This window comes from Heloderma suspectum, chromosome 1 (genome assembly GCF_057233095.1).
Source record: "Heloderma suspectum isolate Gila_16-S chromosome 1, 16-S_ref, whole genome shotgun sequence".
In the NCBI taxonomy this organism is placed as follows: Eukaryota; Metazoa; Chordata; class Lepidosauria; order Squamata; family Helodermatidae; genus Heloderma; species Heloderma suspectum.
Window position 1 is genome coordinate 253,797,969 of NC_139458.1, and position 19,381 is coordinate 253,817,349.

Genomic DNA, 19,381 nt, shown 5'->3' on the forward strand with positions numbered 1-19,381 from the left:
TAGCATTATTTTAGAACGCTGTTACTGAGGACCACAGAGAGAGAAATACTTTTCCCTGTGATCTGTTCCAAGGCTGGTGCTGGGAAAAGCTGCAGTGATTCTAAAAACATATTGTTGTGGTTTGCCAAAGCATTTCTACTCTTGGCAGGTCAGAAGTAATGGGATTTTAATAAATGAGGTGAGAGACAAACTCTAAAATAATTCCCTCCTTTCACCCTGACAAGTCTTGTTGCAATGGGCGATGTTAATAGTGTGTTACTTAGACCTCACCATGCAAGCTACCTTTTGAATTTCCTTCCATGTCGTCCCACCATGAAAACCGGAGGCGTTGATTCTGTCTCGGGCTGCTGGTGAGGCACTGCCTCACTAAGGCTGTTTGCATGTACAATAATTCTTTCAGCCACTCCACCAGCAGACACTGTCAGTGGGTGGCCTTGGAGATAGCCCTGGTCAGTCTCTCTGGCATCCCCCTTCACCTGCTCTGGCTTTCCTCACTGAACTGCAAGCACCTTCCCCGCGTTGTATTTTAACATCCATGTAACGAGAATGCAAGTTAACATCTGCCTCGGCATGGCTTTATTTATAAACTCGCTTTGGATTCATGTGAAACTCACTTTGGGTTTATGTTTTATGAAACATATTCATGCCGTTCAGAAAGTCTCTTTCCTTGCATGTTTAACTTTGCAGATTCATGTTAAGTAAAGCTTGATAATAAATACACCACAAAAATAATGCAGTTAAATTAAAGCATTTATAACTCCCCATCCCCGCCCCTTGATAAAAACCTTTTAAGGGATTGATTTTCTTTTGCGTAATACTGTGCATTGATTTGGTAGATAGGTTCAAGAAGAAGACTGGCTTGGATCCAGAATCTGCCTTCCATGAGAGGAAGGGCTCCGCTTGCAGAAGGTTCCTCTGCATGATTTTGGGGGATCTCATCTCCCACACCCCACTCAGCTCACGCCATTCAGCAGGGTCTCCTGACACTCTGTGTAGTATTTTCAGGAGGCTGGAGGGGCTGCCGTCAGTAGGAGGGGATGGGGAAGTCCTCTTCCACCAGCAGTGGAATCAAGCATACATCTGGAACCAACCCAAAAACTTGTAATAGGTGTGTGTTTAAAAAACTCTCTGTAGAATTACGTTCCTTCAGAATGGAAGCTTGTGCACATAGGCAAAACAGAGAGGCTGCTTAAATTGGCATGATGTGGGTGCATGGCTACCGAAATGGATTGGGTCATTTTCTCCATGCCACCGTAAGAACACATTACAAACATATTGTATAATGTTTGTATTATACAATACAAACCCACTGAAATCAATAGACTTCAGGGTTCTCAGTTTTGTTGGACTGGAGCCTTGCGCTGCAAGGGCATGGAGAAAGTGTCCCTGCCTTCCTATTAAAACTATTTCTATTGAGAAGAATTTAAAATAGCATACACATGGAGGCTGTGTGTCATGTAAACAGATACTAAATCTGAGAGTGAGCTCACATATGCAACAATGGTTGTCTGTGGATCATTTGGACCTGGGAAACTCACTATCCACCATAAAGAGAATCAGACAGAAACACATTTGATATGTCCCAGTTAACTGGTCTGGTTGTTGCTGCTATTAATTATTATTATTTTATTGTGATTCCCGATTCTTACGACACTGAACATGTTTTGCTTTATGCGTAGTGGGTAAGCTGTGTATATTGTATTTTAATGTTTTAACTTCTGTAAACCATTCAGAGAGCTTTGGCTATGGAGTGGTATAGAAATGCAATAAATAGTAATAAGCCTGTTTCAAGATGCTGATCACTTAAGGCTGGTCAACGCATTACACAAGATAAACCAAGGTTAGTCAGCAATTGGACCCTCAGAAGGGAGATGCAGCCAATGCTGGTTCCTGGACAAGTGTATCTATATGACACAGATGTTTGTACCAAATGTTTGTATCATAGGTCCTTGTATTTCTAAATGTGATGTTTGAAGAGGCCCTTGGAGAGCATTAAAACATCCATGTAAAAATCTTCCAAGGTGTTATCTTTGGGTGGTGGTATGAAAACTGTAAAATAAAATCATAATACAGAATGTCTACGGGTAATAAGCACTCTTTGTAGCTGGCCTTATGGCAGGTTGAACTGCAAGGTAAGTGCAATTCTGAAAAGTGAATTAAGAGAACATGGTTTTGCTTTGTCCGTTATATCTACCAGCTTCTTTTCTTCCTTTCAGTTACTGTCCTGCTCTTTCAAAATGTTTTTACTTCCTCTCTTAAATATGTCTAAATATTCTCATTAATATATCTCAAAAGAAATAATGCTTAACTGCATTTGAATTAAATAATGTATGTATAGAAACTGCTCTATGATGTCCCATTGCTGTCCTTCTGTTTGATTTAGCAAAAATATCTGGGAGGCGCTCATGCATGTTGTAGAGTAAGGGCTTTTTGAGAGTGACAAAAGCACACTTTAGGCATTACAGCCTTTTACTCATGGAAGTCAACCACAAAACATGGCCTCTGACACAAATCCAAGCCTGACTCCTGCATATACACAATTTGATCCAGTGTTGATTTTTGTCCCTGGTTGCAGTGAACCTTGCGGCAGTACTCTCTCCTGAGCAAAAATACTGCCATCAGATGCAGTCCGAAACCACTTTAGAATATTCTGCACCCCTCCCCCTTGGTAGTTCTCTCCACTAGCAAAAGCCCCTTCTACATGAATGGCATTTGCATTTGAGGATTAACTCTTGAGATCTGTTTCTTGAGCCATTGAAAACTGAGCTTTTTGCATGGAATCCAGTAGGGCCCAGATTTAACTATGAACACCAACGAAATATCATCTCCGAGTACTTAAATGAGCATGTTTTTTAAACATAAAAGCTTACACTGATGCAGAATGCATAGGGATGTGAGAACCCACCCCAGCTCGGGTTCTCTGGATGCCTGCTGAAATGCTGCCCCGGCTAGCCCCCCCCCCCGGACCCACCCTCGGGCCGCCCACAAGCTCGGCGAGCTGCTCGGACTCACCGCCATCCTGTCTGGTGAGCACCTGCCATTTTTCCACCTTTGTTTTCTGTGTTAAAGGAATTTTTAAAAATGTTTAACATTTTAAAAAATGTTCCCAGTTTGGGGCTGGGAAAGCTTAATACGTGCCATATTAGAGGCACTATACCTCTAATATTGTGCATACTAAGCTTTCCCGGCCCCGAACTGTGCATATTTAAATATGCACATTTTAAAAACTTTTTAATGCAGAAAACAAAAGCGGGAAAATGGCGGGCGCTCACCAGACAGGATCACGGTGAGTCCAGGAGGGTGTGAGCAGGCGTGAGCGGGGGGCGAGTGAGGACAGCGTTTGGCGAATGTAGTCTGGGGGTCGCGGCCGGGGGGTGACGGACTCCTGGACCCAGTTGGGTGGCTGCGACGTCCCTAAGAATGCATATCACTCTAAAATTGGCCGTCAAGACAACTTCATGACTATTTGCCTGTATGCCATTCGTATATGCTTATTTAAATAACACATACCTATGAAAAAATGTGTATTCTATACAGCTATATACAGTTAGTGGGGAGGGGTGAGGTTAACTCCATTTGCTAAGAGTTTATTCAATTTTGTGTCCTGCAGCCCAGCCATCTGTGTTTTGTGCACTTTGAAAGAGGTTGGCTCCTTTCTCTTTCTTTCAGTACTCCCGTGCTTCCTGAAATTGTCTGTAATAGTCCTCCTCTGAAGGGTTCTCTGTGCATTTTTGACCATTGTTAGGTGGCCGGGCTTCATTATATCTGCTCCAGTCCCCTTTGCAAATGATCCAGGGCAAAATGTCCACTTTGTAATGTAGTTCTGCCGAGAATTCTATGCTGATCAGGTTGGGTGTGCCTGCGCCTTTGCCCCTGGTAATGAGCTGCATGCTGTCATCGTAGCAGCAGTGCTGTGCTGCCAGCGTGGTACTCTCCAAGGACAGCATGGACCGGATACAATAGCGAGCAGTAGGCTTATAGATCTCCAGTTTTTCCTTTGGTCCACTTGCATCCTTCCAGCGGAAGTTCTTCCGCTTAAGCCGGTCATAGATATCTGCAGTGCTGTAGGCTACCTCTGTGGGATATGCGCAAGGACAAGCAGGAAGGTCATTGACCACTTTGTGCATGTACTTCTTTAAGAATTCACTTTTGCAGCTCATCCATCTTTCACAGCTGTCAGTATCTGGGGAGAAAAAGAGGGACATGAGAAGTCTAAACTTGTCGTATTGAAATTACAAATGTATGACTTACTCCAGACGTGGGGAACAACTTTTGGGTGGGGTGCTGGATGACGCCCCCAGCCCTCCATGGGCTAAATGACATCACGGATGTGATGTCACTGGATCCCTAGCCAAAGCACCGGCTGGCGCTTTTTCAGCCAGTGTTTCAGGCAGGGAGTTGGCTTCACTCATCCATCACTTCCCCCGTGAGGAGAAGGAGAAAGACGAGGAAAGTGTACTTGACTGGTGCCTGCAGGAACTCCTGCGAGTGCTAGCCCAGTGCACAGCCTGGCTTCACTCCTGCTTCTTGTTCCCCATGTGGGGAATGAGAAGAAGGAGCAAAGGGACTCAGCTGGCACTTGCAGAATCTCCTGCAACTGCTAGCCAAGTGCGCAGCACTCCCAAGTAAGGGGAATATCTCCATTCTGTGATCTGCCGCTTGCCCTTGCATTAGGGAATCCCTCACTTATCTCCAACCACAGATAGCCTGGAGGCTACCGGGCACTTGGGGCAGGGAGAGGAATCCCCTTGTTATCACCAATCACAGACTGGAGATAACAAGGGATTCCTCTCACTGCCCCAAGTCCTTGGTAGTCTCCAGGCCAGGGGTGGGGTGGGGTGGGGTCTGGTGAAGGTTTCACCAAGGAAGGGGGCGGGACCCAGTGAGGGAGCCCAAGGCTCCCTGGGTTGGAGGTTCTCCATTCCTGCCTTACTGTGTTGGATCCAGGATCTGCTTTCCATGGACGAAAGGACTCTGGACACAGAAGGTGCCTGTACCCAATTTTCAGACAGCCCCCTCCCCCTGACACAGCTCACCCCATTTAGCAGGTTCTACTGATGCTGTTTAGCATTTTTATGAGGCTGGAGGAACTGCCATGGGGAGGACGAATTTCACTTCAGCCAGCCCAGTTGCAAGTGCCTCAATATGGATCCAGCCCACCAATGGAGGCCACTGGCTCTGATTTCGGTGGGGCTGTCAATCTGCTCTGGGTTTCAGTCAGAACCAGCCAGAACTCTAAAGGAGCTATCAAAAGTGCTGAACCCTATCCCTAAAATAGGTTCAACACCTTGGATGGCTCCTTTAGAAGTATGGCTGGTCCCGACTGAAACCCAGAATTCACAGCCCCACCAAACCGGAGCCGCCAGCCTCCACTGCAAACCACTGTGTTTCAGAAATGACAAAATTCAGGGTTTTGACAATGGTCAGCCCACATTGCACTTTAATAGTAAAGAGTTGTCTTGCCTTCCATCCCTAAATCAAGATTTTGTGGAACTTCCTCCCAAGTGGTACGTGTTTGGCCCTCTGCATATAGGCTTTTAAATAGGCTTTTAAAAACCATCTTTTCTGGGTTGCTTTTAGTTGAGATGCTAGCCTGAATGTTTAATTATTTAATGATGCTACTGGCATTAAACTGTTTCCATGTTTAAGACTTTTCACAAATCAGCAGAAGACTCGTACAGAATTAACTTAAACTGCTGTTTTAAATAATTGTCATGAGACTGGAAAACCAAGGTTCAATGGGGTCTTTTTTGTTGTTACTGTTAAAAAAACAAAACTGAAGTTCATCTTTGGCTGAACACCCCCCTTGGCCTCTGCGAGGCCTCTTCCAAGCAGCTGCACTGAGGCACAGAAACTATCATCTTTGAACTGATGATATTGAAACTGCTCCTTATAACTGAAGCCATAAGTGGTTCACATTCCAGCCTTGTAATACGTGGGGAGACAGCAAGGTATCTGTGCCAGTCAGAATGTGCTACTAGCAGAACATGGATGAGTGATGAGGTGGGGGATATATATCTGGAAGAAAAAACACGATCAAAACTTCGGGCAAGACTCTGGAAAATCCTTGGTCTTGCAATACTATTGCACCCATAAGCAGTGCTCTGGGTTAACTGTGTCCTACCCAGCGTGGACAGAGCTTGAAATACTGTTTATGAACATCATTTATGCTGGTGTAGGGCTCGGTTTTTGCTCTTTGTCTTTAAACAAAGACTTACTTATGATGATTCAAGTAGCCTGTGACACAGCTGGGAGCTGAAACTTTAGATCAGCCTTCCCCAACATGGTGCGCTCCAGGTGTTTTCACTACAATCCCAGCATTCTTAACCATTGGTCATGCTGGCTGGGGCTGATGGGAGTTGAAGTCCAAAACATCTCGAGGGCAACAGGTTGGGTAAAACTGCTTTAGTCAGAAGTTTCCACTGGAAACCATAAGGGGAAGGGGAAGTGGGCACTGTATTCCTGGCTTGATCAGCACCCACAGAATGTAGGCACAATGTAATTTGGAAGGGATTTGAGAGCATGCTTTTCCCCGCCCATCCTTTAGTAATGGCCTATGTCTCCTGAAGGAGGGCCATTTTCCTGTAACAGGGCCTCTGCTATGCAGTTTGAAGCCTACCTCTCTCTCTTCACTAGATCTGAAAGGGAATACCCCCTGTTACTGTCTCCTTACCGACTTCAAACAGCTTTGTAGCATTGAATTCTTCACTTCCTGCAAGCAAACTCACTTCTGTGGCTGCTGTCCTGAAGGTGTCTTCAATCCCTAAAGAAAGCAGTTTTTTTCCTTAATGGAAAATAATAAAAGGCAGAAGAAAAATTGTGCTTGCATCAGTAGCCCAGCAGTGCTAGCTCCTCTCGTAACATTCGTGCGCTTTAAATTCTTTCACTTATTCAAAGAGAGAGAGATAAAACTTTCTTCTGGACCTCAACAAAAACATGCAATCCAATATACAGCAAAGGAAATCTCATCTGACCCACACACCCAGTCTCTTATCTCTCAGGTGTTTAGAGTGGGCTTGAGATGAGTACTCTTTCGTGCTATTTTAAGTACTGTCCAAAATTTCAGGCTTCATTGAACATCACAGCAATCTTGATAACCGCAACGACCAGAAACTAAGTAGTAGGACAGTTTTTCATTAGTTTATGCTCGCAGTGTCAGCAAATGAATGCCGAGCACAGGGTTTCCAATTTCTACACTAGCAGATTTTTATTTTTTAAAATAAAAAACAGGATGTGCTACTGGTGTTACAGGCTTATTAGGACAGTGTGATTGACATATATGGTGATGCAAATGTTTGGGATATTAATATATTCAGCCATTAAGAAATCACCCTGACTTGAACCACTCCATCTTGAGAAGAACAACAAAAAGATGCCCTGGAGATATTCTCCCAGCCATGTGGAAGCAACTTATTTATGAGCACGTTTAAATTATGTAGTCATATGGGAAGAGGAAAGACCCACCTGATGGTACCCCCCCCATGTGGCTCGGTTACTTTGATGTTCTTTTAGTCCAGGGGTGGGTAACTTGTGGCCATTCTGATGTTTTGGCCTACAACTCCCATCAGGCCTAGCCAGAATAGCCAATGATGAGGGCTGATGGGAGTTGTAGGCCAAAAATCTGAAGGGCCACATGTTGCCCAACTCTGTTGGCCAAACTTTGAGATTTTTAAAACATCCACATGTAAATGTGGATGCATTTCTACTAGTACACACATTTCTGTACACAATTTTGCCTAATATACACATTTTTTGGCAATTATTTTCCTAATACATTACATTTCTGAATGCTTTTCCCTAGCATATGCATTTTTAATTACAGAATTACATTACAACATCTGGAGAAGTGTAAATTTTGAAGGATAACTGAGTTTCAGTTCATGTATCGGTTTGAAAGTACAAAATTAGATAAGTTTGCATTAAAATGAGAACAGAATGAAGTTCTCCCCCATCCCTCAGGTCCCATCCTACAGCCAACATTTGGCCAATTGAGGGGCTGCAGGGAGTGGCGAATGTGCTGATCCATGGTTGGAGAGGGAGGACAGCACTTAATCTGCTGGAGTATCCATGTGAATGTCCAGTGGTGAAGGCTGAAATGGGGCATCTCAGAGGCATGTCAAAGACTTTGGAGTAAATGGAAGGGAAAATAAAAATATCCTGCCTCACAACTCCCGTTCTGCACAGCTCCCATTCTGCAGTGAGCCACCAGGGAAGTGGTGGTAGCCCTGCAGTGGAATCTCCCTCTTCCACACCATACAACTGCTCTCTTAATGAGTAAGTTACATTCTCCTTGGTGAATCCTTGGGGGATTACTATTGTGAGAGAATATGCTCATTTCAAGGGAACTACTGTTCCATTCATGAGCAACACTGTTCTGAAGATTGGGGATGCTGCTGGTGTACTGCCCACCCTGCTGCCCAGCATTGTCCCTGACTGAACTGGCGGAGGCAGTCGCAAGTGTGGTGTTGGAGGAAGCCAGGACGGTGGTTCTGGGTGACTTCAACTTCCATGCTGAGGCTGTCTCCAGAGTTCCAGCTCAGGACTTCATGGCCTCCATGACAACCATGGGGCTGTCTCAGTACATCATTGGCCTAACACATGAAGCAGGGCACACCCTTGATTTGGTTTTTGCTCCAACTTGTGAGATGGGTAGTCTGAAGATGGGGGGGCTCCAACTACCCCATTGTCATGGTGAGACCATTTCCTGGTGAGATTTGAACTTACAGTGTTACTCTCCTCCCACGGGGGTGGGGGACCTATTCGGATGGTCCCCCCCAGGAAACTGATGGAATCCAATGGATTTCTGAATGCTCTGGGGGATTTTCCAGTGGAGAGGGCTGGTGAGCCAGCTGAGGCCCTAGCCTCACTGTAGAACAGTGAGATGCGGAGGGCCATCGCCATGATCGCACCTGAGTGCCCTCTCCGGCACTGTGGAGCCTGTTCTGCTCCCTGGTATCCTGGGGAGCTGTGGTCAATGAAACAGGCTGGACGTCGGCTAGAGTGCAAATGGCGCAAGACAAGTGAAGATGGCCGAGCATGCTCTAGAGTGCATAATCATGCCTACTGCATGGCAGTGCGGGCAGCAAAGGAGGTTTATTTTGCTGCCTCCATTGCATCCATTGCATTGTCTGGCGGTTGTTAACATCTTCCCCAGTAAATGGGGCCTTGACCTGTTAAGGACTCGCAGTGACCTTTTTGCATCTCACTTCGAGGACAAAATCACTTGTCTCCGCAGCAAACTTGATGCTGTTGTTAGTGCAGTACCAGTCTGATAGCACCATCTGCCTGATTTTGTGGGATCAGTTCCAGTTGTTATGGCCTGATGATGTGGACAAGATGCTTGCAGTAATACGACCGACCACGTGCCCTCTTGATCCCTGTCCTCCTGGCTAATAAAAGCTAGCCGAGGGGGTATGACTGGGTGGGTCCAGGGAGTGATAAACGTTTCCCTATGGGAAGGGGTGGTCCCTGCTGTCCTTAAGGAGGCAGTAGTGTGGCCACTCCCCTTCATGGATCACTGCCTTGTTGTGGCGAAGGGGCTTGCGTAACTCAGTGAAGCCATAAGCTATGCCGTGCAGGGCCACCCAAGACGGACAGGTCATGGCAGAGAGTTCTGACAAAATGTGGTCCACTGGAGAAGGAAATGGCAACCCACTCCAGTATTCTTGCCAAGAAAACCCCATGGAACGTATCACAAGGCTAAAAGAGATGACGCCGGAAGATGAGCCCCTCAGGTCGGAAGGTGTCCAATATGCTACTGGGGAAGAGCAGAGGGTATTTCCAAGTAGCGCCAGAAAGAGTGAAGCGGCTGGGCCAAAGCCGAAAGGACACTCAGCTGTGGATGTGTCTGATGGAGAAAGAAAGTCCAATGCTGTAAAGAACAATATTGTTTAGGAACCTGGAATGTCAGATCAATGAATCAAGGTAAGCTGGAGGTGGTCAAACATGAGATGGCAAGATTGAACATCAACATCTTGGGAATCAGCGAACTAAAATGGACAGGCATGGGCGAATTTAATTCAGGTGACCATCATATCTACTATTGTGGGCAAGAATCCCTTAGAAGAAATGGAGTAGCACTCATAGTCAACAAAAGGGTGGGAAAAGCAGTACTGGAGTACAATCTTAAAAATGATAGAATGATCTCAGTACGAATCCAAGGCAAACCATTCAACATCACAGTAATTCAAGTCTATGCCCCAACCACTGAGGCCGAAGAAGCTGAGGTTGATCGGTTCTATGAAGATCTACAACACCTTCTAGAACTAACACCAAAAAAAGATGCCCTCTTCATCATAGGGGATTGGAATGCTAAAGCAGGAAGTCAAGAAATCACTGGGTTAACAGGCAGGCATGGCCTTGGTGTACAAAATGAAGCAGGACAAAAGCTAATAGAGTTTTGCCAAGAGAACACGCTGATCATAGCAAACACTCTTTTCCAACAGCACAAGAGACGACTCTACACCTGGACATCACCAGATGGTCAATATCGAAATCAGATTGATTATGTCCTTTACAGCCAAAGATGGAGAAGCTCTATACAGTCAGTCAAAACAAGACCTGGAGCTGACTGTGGCTCAGATCAGGAGCTGCTGCTTGCAAAATTTTGGCTTAAATTGAAGAATGTAGGGAAAACCACTAAACCATTCAGGTATGACCTAAATCATATCCCTTATGAATATACAGTGGAGCTGAGGAATAGATTTCAGGGATTAGACCTGATAGACAGAGTGCCTGAGGAACTATGGACAGAGGTCCGTAACATTGTTCAGGAGGCAGCAACTCAATCCATCCCAAAGAAAAAGAAATGCAAGAAAGCAAAGTGGCTGTCTGATGAGGCTTTACAAGTAACTGAGGAAAGAAGGGAAGCGAAAAGCAAGGGAGAAAGGGGAAGATATATCCAACTGAATGCAGAGTTCCAAAGAATAGCAAGGAGAGACAAGAAGGCCTTCTTAAATGAGCAATGCAAAGAAATCGAGGAAAACAACAGAATGGGAAAGACTAGAGATCTCTTCAAGAAAATTGGAGATCTCAAGGGAACATTTTGTGCAAAGACGGGCATGATAAAGGACAAAGAAGGCAGGGACCTAACAGATGCAGATGAGATTAAGAAGAGTTGGAAAGAATACGCAGAAGAACTATGCAGGAAAGATCTGAATGTCCCTGATAGCCATGATAGTGCGGTCACTGAACTTGAGCTGGACATCCTCGAGAGTGAAGTCAAGTGGGCCTTAGGAAGCATTACTAACAACAAAGCTAGCAGAGATGACAGTCTTCCAGCTGAGCTATTTAAAATCCTAAAAGATGATGCTGTTAAAGTGCTGCATTCAATATGCCAACAAATTTGGAACACTCAACAATGGCCGCAAGACTGGAAAAGGTCAGTTTACATTCCAATTCCAAAGAAGGGCAACACCAAAGAGTGTTCAAACTACCGCACAATTGCGCTCATTTCACATGCCATCAAGGTGATGCTCAAAATCCTACAAGCTAGGCTTCAGCACTATGTGAACCGAGAACTACCAGAAGTACAAGCTGGGTTTCGAAGAGGCAGAGGAACTAGAGATCAAATCGCCAACATTCGCTGCATCATGGAGAAAGCAAGAGAATTCCAGAAAAACGTCTATTTCTGCTTCATTGACTACGCTAAAGCCTTTGATTGTGTGGATCACAACAAACTGTGGCAAATTCTTAAAATGATGGGAGTACCAGACCACCTTACCTGTCTCCTGAGAAACCTGTACGAGGGTCAAGAAGCAACAGTAAGAACCAGACATGGAACAACCGAGTGGTTCAAAATTGGGAAAGGAGTACGACAAGGCTGCATATTGTCACCCTGCTTATTTAACTTATATGCAGAGTACATCATGAGAAATGCCAGGTTGAATGAATCAGAGGTCGGAATTAAGATTGCCGGGAGAATTATCAACAACCTCCGATATGCAGACGATACCACCCTAATGGCAGAAAGCGAAGAGGATCTAAAGAGCCTCTTGTTGAGGGTGAAAGAGGAGAGTGCAAAAGCTGGTTTGAAACTCAACATTAAAAAAACCAAGATCATGGCATCTGGCCCTATCACTTCCTGGCATATAGAAGGGGAAGAAATGGAAGCAGTGACAGATTTTACTTTCTTGGGCTCCAAGATCACCGCAGACGGTGACTGTAGCCATGAAATTAAAAGACGCTTGCTCCTTGGGAGGAAAGCTATGGCAAACCTAGACAGCATAGTAAGAAGCAGAGACATCACCTTGCCGACAAAGGTCCATCTAATCAAAGCTATGGTTTTCCCAGTAGTAATGTATGGCTGTGAGAGCTGGACTATAAGGAAGGCTGAGCACCGAAGAATTGATGCTTTCGAACTGTGGTGCTGGAGAAGACTCTTACGAGTCCCCTGGACTGCAAGGAGGTCAAATCAGTCAATCCTAAAGGAAATCAACCCTGAGTGCTCATTGGAAGGTCAGATACTGAAGCTGAAGCTCAAATATTTTGGCCACCTAATGCGAAGAGAAAACTCTCTGGAAAAGACCCTGATGCTGGGAAAGACTGAAGGCAAAAGGAGGAGGGGACGGCAGAGGATGAGATGGCTAGATAGCATCACCGATGCAATGAATATGAACTTGAGCACGTTCCGGGAGAGAGTGCAGGACAGGAAGGCCTGGCGTGCTATGGTCCATGGGGTCACGAAGAGTCGGATACGACTGAACGACTGAACAACAAATGTGGCCACTCCTGAAGAAGCCCACTCTGGACCCAACGGTATTAGACACCTACCGCCCAGTCGCAAATACCCCTTTTCTAGGGAAGGTACTTTAGAGGGTCATGGCGGACCAACTGCAGGCACTCTTGGAGGATACTAATTATCTAGACCCATTTCAATCTGGGTTTTGTCCTGGTTACGGGACTGAATCAGCCTTGGTCACCCTGATGGATGACCTTTATCAAGAGAGGGATGGGGTGTGTGTGTGCAACCCTGTTAATTCTGCTTGATCTCTCATTGCCTTTTGATACCACCAACCATGGTATCCTCCTGGATCGACTCCGTGGGATGGGTATTGGAGGCACTGTGATCCTACCTATGGGGCTGATTTCAGAGAGTAACACTGGGTGACTATTCCTCAGCCCCTTGGCAACTGAGCTATGGGGAGCTGCAGGGTTCCATCTTGTCCCCAATCTTGTTTAACATAAATGAAGCTGCTGGGAGTGGTCATTAGGGGATTTGGAGCTAAATGCCATCAGTATGCTGAAGACACACAGCTCTGTCTCCCTGTGACATCTGAATCAGGAGAGGCTGTGCAAGTCCTGAATCAGTGCCTAAACTCAGTAATGGGCTAAATGAGGGCCAATAAACTGAAGCTGAATCCTGGCAAGATGGAAGCCCTGTGGGTGAGTGGTTCCCGGGTCCGGGAGATAGGCTCATTGCCTGTTCTGAATGGGGTTGCACTTCCTCTGAAAGATCAAGTCTGGGTGTACTCCTAGGTCCATCATTGTCACTGGAGGCCCAAGTGGTCACAGTGGCTTGGAGTGCCTTTTACCAGCTTCAGCTGGTTCGCCAGCTACAGCCTCTCTGCTGGACAAAGATAGCTTGACCACGGTGGTACAGGCATTAGTAACCTCAAGACTGGATTACTGCAATGCACACTATGTGGGGCTGCCCTTAAGGCTGGTCCGGAAGCTGGAGCTAGTGCAGAATGCAGCAGCTTGGCTGTTGTCGGGAGCAGCCCCTTTTCAGCGTGCAACTCCTCTGCTGAGGGAACTGCACTGGCTGCCTATTCACTACCAGGCCAGGTTTAAGGTATTAGCACTAGTGTACAAAGCCCTAAACAACTTGGGACCAGGATACCTGAGAGAGCGCCTCTGTCTTTACCAACCTCCTCTGTCCCTGAGGTCATCAGAGGGCATGTTCTTGGTGGTTCCACATGGACCCATGGCCTGGTTGGAGTCCACCAGGAAAAGAGCCTTTAGTATGGTGGCCCCCTTCCTGTGGAATTCCCTGCCTTTAGAGGTCAGGCAGGCGCCAACATTGTGTTCCTTCCAGCACCTCCTGAAGACGTTATTTCAAGAGGCCTTCCTTGCATGACCAGCCGTGGTTTGTTAAATTCCACTTTGTTGGGGTTTGTCTTTTCTAAAAAATGTTTTAACTCTTTTAACCTGCTGTTTTATTCTTTTACCGTGTTGTTCACCACTCCAAAACTTTCGGATGTGGAGCGGTATATAACTATTGTAAATAAATAAAAAAAAATAATACCTCAATGTATTTCCTAGCTGCACATCTATATTTAACACTGCATGATGCAGAGCTGAGTGGGGAGTGCTCCAGTGGCTATGCTAACGTATGGTTAGCAGTATGTTTTCATCAGAGGGAAGGGCCTCCTTGACCATATCCAGTATGTGCACAAGACACCACATTGGAGACTTTAAGCTTAGAACTTTCAGAGCTGCCTCAATCTCTTCCACTTGAGAAGCACTGCATAATGTTATCTGTCTCTTTGCTCTGAAACATGTTATCTCTGCACAAACTCCGAGGCATCACATTCTCTTACTAACTTTTTTAAAGCAGTACAAAAAATGGAGAAAGCAATTAGAACTTCAGAAAGCAGGATCCTCTTAATCCCTGCAGTACCCCATCTAGTGCATCTTGCATGAAATGCAGTTTTGTCTTGGCCCAGTATGTGTAGGCTCTGTGGAAATCTGGAGGTATGCAGCGTGAACGGTGTTGTTGAAGGTCTTTTAGAAAGGAAAAGCATTTTCTTCCACTGTGTGTGTTTTGTAAAGGCAGAACAAATCTGACAATTGCAGCTATCTGGTGGCATCTACTTCTACAATGTATCAATAAATATAGTGATTTGCATTGGCAAAGGATTATAAACAGGTCTATAATTCAGGTCAATGCAATTTAGCTGAGCCTAACCTGGACAGTTTGGTCTGTCACACGTCCTTGACTCAGTAGCCGTGCAGGCATATCCGCAGGTTCTTGTGCGCTTCTGATTGCCGCTTCCACAGGTTATACTACAAATGGACCAAGGGCTCCAGTCTCCCTCACCATCTATGTAATCTGCAATGGAGGAACAAGACAAATTAGGTGGAAAAAAGTTGATAAAAATAAAACCTTGCTTATAAAAGTAGATGTATCATCAACAACAACACAAGTGTGACCTGCAACAAAATGTTGCGGTGTGGAATGTTGCTGTTCAGAATTCCAGCCCTTCATGATACTCCATTCCATCCCTATCCCCCCAGTTTTCCATTTCGCTCTGCCCCATCAGTTAGCATTCTTTGCCCACTGAGCATGTTCAGCCCTCATTAAGCTGTGTTTATGTTTTACTCCTCCCCACCATTTTTTTGATACTTCTGTAAACCTTGTGATTCCCTCAAGCCTGCTAATATCACACTCTTCTGCATTGATGATGCCCTTTTGGCTACATGATCCATATCCAGGGAATGGGTTTGCTATTAGCATATAGGACATATACATACATATATTCCCACCCACCCATGTGTATGTGTATAGATATAAATGTGTGCTCCCTCTGGAAATTAATGAATTAAACCTTTTGAAACACACTTCCCTTTTGATCTGATTTCCGCCTGACTCTCCCCTCCCCTACTATCCATTGTCAGTGGTGCCCAATCACTCCTGCCTCCAGAGCACCATTACAATCCTGTGATGGCAGCAAGAGGTTTAGAATGCTCACTCACCGTATTCTGGCTGTTCCTTTGATTCAAACGTCTGGTGACTAGGCGCATGCCTGTCCCACCCGCCGCTAAGGGGGTTCAGGAAGTTGCTGTCTTCAGTTGTGCTATCATACTTGTAATCCTGGTCACCACTACTCATGCGGGTGACGGTAGGTGCTGATCTCTGCCACCAGTTCCTCCAGTCTGGTGATGGGACAGGCCAGCTGGGCTTGCTACTTTCCTTTTGAAGATCCTTTTCTGATTCAGAGTCTGTTCCATCAACAACTTCTATAGTCACCTGGAGAATTCAAGAAAGCAGGCCTGTAAGCATTTGGACCTCAACAGCTGTCGCCTTCAAAAACCAATTAACAAAGAACTGTTGATGTATCAGTAAGAAGTTTGATAAAGCAGAAACAAATGGGAAGTGCTATCTTATAGCTAGGGGCGAGGTTAGGATGTGTCATCTGTGTGGAAATTTGGAAAAGCTAAAAATCCAATGATATGTAACAAACACATTATTTCTGCTGTCATCTATGGCACTGGTCTTCAGCTGATGAGGTTGTGCTCTCCTCACCTAAGGTGGTTTGTACTAGTGCAGGAGTGTCTAACTTCCTTCAGCCCGAGGCCTGGATTTCATTTCGCAGAAGCTCTTGGGGATGCCACTCCAATGTTGGGTCCAAAACATATTAAAAAATACCAGAATATTTTAGCTTAAGACTTTTACTGCCAGTAACTAACCCTTAGGAGAGGCATTTTGATCTTTCAGAATGGGAAAAATAACCCTGCACAAACACCTGGAAACCACTCAATGATTGGTGGTTGGGGGAAAGGGGTGGGGCCAAGGGAAGGAGGCATGGCCAGACTGGGACCCCAGGCAGGCCAAATTGCGCTCACAGGCCTGTGGTTCTGCAGTCCAGAATTAGTGGAACTATCACTTTTACTTTTTTTGTTTGGGCTTCTTTTTAAAGAAGAGAGGGGGATGAGATGCAAAGAAGGCCAGAAGTGCTTAGAAGATATTTTTGCAGATGCACCTTTTTAACCCTGCATGATGACTTGCATCTAGGAAAAGTACATCGTCTATAACACTGTTCGAGATGCAGGAGCCCCGTCCACCCTCGTATCTGGTCATCCTAAAGAGAGGAGGAGGAGGGGAAAAACAAACATATAGGGAGAAAAAAGTCCTGCTGAAGTATGGGAGGACAGGTGAGTCCTGGATCCAAAAAGTGTGAAGACGTCTGCTCTATGGGGAGACAGGCTTTTAAAAAAGGCAAGGAGAACAAAACAGAATCAAGCCTGAACCTGAGAAGTTAAATTACAGAGTCTTAAGAAGAAAGTGGTTTATTTTAAGCACATAAGATTAAGATCATCCCCCTCCTTGCCCTATTTTTATCACCTCAGATCACATCCAGCACTGTCTTTTGTACCAGCAGGAAGCACAAAGGTAGCCTTTTGTCTTAGATCTTGTAAAAGCTACATAAGTCATCAGATGAACTGGAAGAAAAAAGTGCGCCCAGAAAGTCTGGGAAAGTGAACTGATGTCACCGATAGCTTCACAGAACTAGCATAAAGGTTTGCCTACAAATTTTCTGCAGGTTTGGAGGTTTTTTTGGTCTAGGCTCATTTAAAGGTACAGGAGCCTGCAACCTATTTGTGCACACTGCCAGTGTAACTTGGCAACGTCACTATAAATTCCACAGCTTAATTGTGGTCCCAAGAGGGTTCAAAATTACAGCAACAGATCCCATCGTATGTTCAAGTGATTTGTGGAGATATCATAAAGATAATTCATACATGTCATAACACCTCGTAGCACACATTTTAATGCCTGTAATTTATATCTCCATTTATTAAAGGTAAGGAAACTCTTTACTGACAGACATAGAAAGTTCACTGATCAAATTATATGAAACAGTTTTACATTTTCCAAAATTATACCTCTGCAGTTTGTGATTTTTAAAAAGTTACATTAGCTTTATTGTCGCCATGGCAGGTGTGTTTAGACATTCTCTCAGGGCATCTGGAGGTTGGAAAATTAAAGAAGCAGGAAGACACTGAACAGCAGGCCATGGTGACCACAGAGAAGGGAGATCATCAAGAATAGGCAAAGATTAAGCCCAGTGGAAGGTCATGTGAATACCAGGGAAATTCAAAGAAAACAGGATGGCCATTCTTAATGGCCACGTTGGCATAAAACAAGAAGCCAGGATTCTGGAGAATGTGCTGGTGCACACAGCCCATTTATTCCTTCTTTGCAAGAGTGTGTTGTCTGAACCGGAAATCCTGGTTTGTTACTTCCTTTAAAAGCCAGAATCACAAACCAGGTTTATTCTTGGTTAACAAATCCTGAGTTTTTTTGGGTTTACAAATGAATCCTGGCTTATTTTAATTCTGTGATATGAGCAGAATTGTGTGTGTGTGAGTGTGTGTGTGTGCATGTGCACATGCATGTGTTTTAAAAAGAGAGAGAAAAGAAACTAAAAATAAGAACAGAAGAGGGCAAAATATGTATATAGTGACTGGTACACAAAACCTCTTGTTTGTTCATTTGTGTTGCACATAACTGGTGGTGTCCATAGAGGAGCAGCAAAGGAGGACATAGTGGGGAAATGTGCATGTTTTATAGCACACAAGCATAGGATAGAACAAGGACTCTTGTGGCACCCTAAAAACTAACAGATCTATTATTGCATATGCCATCCTGGACTAAAGCCCTCATTGTCAGAGGTATGAAGTGTTCTTCTCAGTTGACAGATACATTTACATGGGAAGAGAAAAAATAATGAGCGGTAGTGCCAAAATGGACATAAAATGCAAATTTGTGACAATTAAATACAAAGCTTAAATGTATACAACTTAAGCACAGTGATCATTCACAACAGCAGCAATTGTGTAATCACCACCCAATTTTTCCTATAGTAAGAGAGGAAACCATTGTCTCAATCCAGATCTGAACAAATAGAATCACATTTCCTGATAAGTTCTTATTCAGCAATTACATGCTAGAGTGTCCATTTGAAGTTTCTTGGAGGAATGGCAACTCTCAGGTCAGCAGTAGGGTGTCCTTGTAGATTGATATGTTCTCCTGCTGGTTTCTGAATGTTGCTGTTTTTAATGTCAGATGTTTCCCCATTTATCCTTTAGACACAGCAGGAGGGCATTGTTGGCAGGTGGCAGCATATATCATATTAGGGGATGAACAAGTGAATGAAGCCCTAATAATATTAGGTCTAGTAACGGTGTTGGCTGAGTGGATATGGGGACAGAATTAGCATCTGGATTTGTTGCAGGATCTGGTCCCTTTGTTATGTGGCCTGTTGTTCCTGGTGGGTAGCAAGGACAGGCCTAACATGTAATATTATTCTCCAGGATGGCTACAGATTAGTGGTTTTAACAGATAACTGTAGGTGACAAGTGGTATCCTCTCAGCTTCTCTTCTGGTCCTGCCCTGTAGTAGATTATGTGAGGCAATTATTTCCACTCCCACCACAGGTGTTACTTAACACAGCAAAGCTAAAATAGTTTTGTGATCCCTAATCCCTGCTGTTGTGAATGGCCACTGTTCTTATATTGGGTTGGATCCAGATTTACTCTGGACCAACTGAGCTGACAGAAGTTGACTTCCCCAGCCCCTCCTTCCCATGGCAGCTCCTGCAGCCCCATGGAAATGCAGCACAGAGTCAGGAGACCTTGCTGAATGGGGTGAGCTGTG

General features: G+C 44.9%; 1 protein-coding gene across 5 annotated transcripts in view; it reads right to left on the reverse strand.

Moving 5' to 3' along the window:
* Window positions 1–548: 548 nt before the first annotated feature.
* ISM1 (isthmin 1) overlaps window positions 549–19,381 on the reverse strand; it is a 48,595-nt gene continuing 29,762 nt past the window's right edge. Inside the window, exons 3-7 of one of the 5 annotated variants that reach the window (XR_014786343.1) lie at window positions 15,697–15,970; window positions 14,909–15,052; window positions 6,674–6,763; window positions 3,286–4,183; window positions 1,575–3,023 (exon numbers count right to left, since the gene is read on the reverse strand). Coding sequence is in view for 2 of the 5 variants with exons in the window: in XM_084824614.1 (XP_084680740.1) it covers window positions 3,666–4,183; window positions 6,674–6,784; window positions 14,909–15,052; window positions 15,697–15,970 (1,047 nt within the window). In the remaining 3 variants the exon portion in view is untranslated. Of the gene's footprint in view, window positions 4,184–6,673; window positions 6,785–14,908; window positions 15,053–15,696; window positions 15,971–19,381 lie in introns of all 5 variants that reach the window. The other 4 variants (XR_014786340.1, XR_014786341.1, XM_084824631.1 and 1 more) reach the window with 4 other exon arrangements.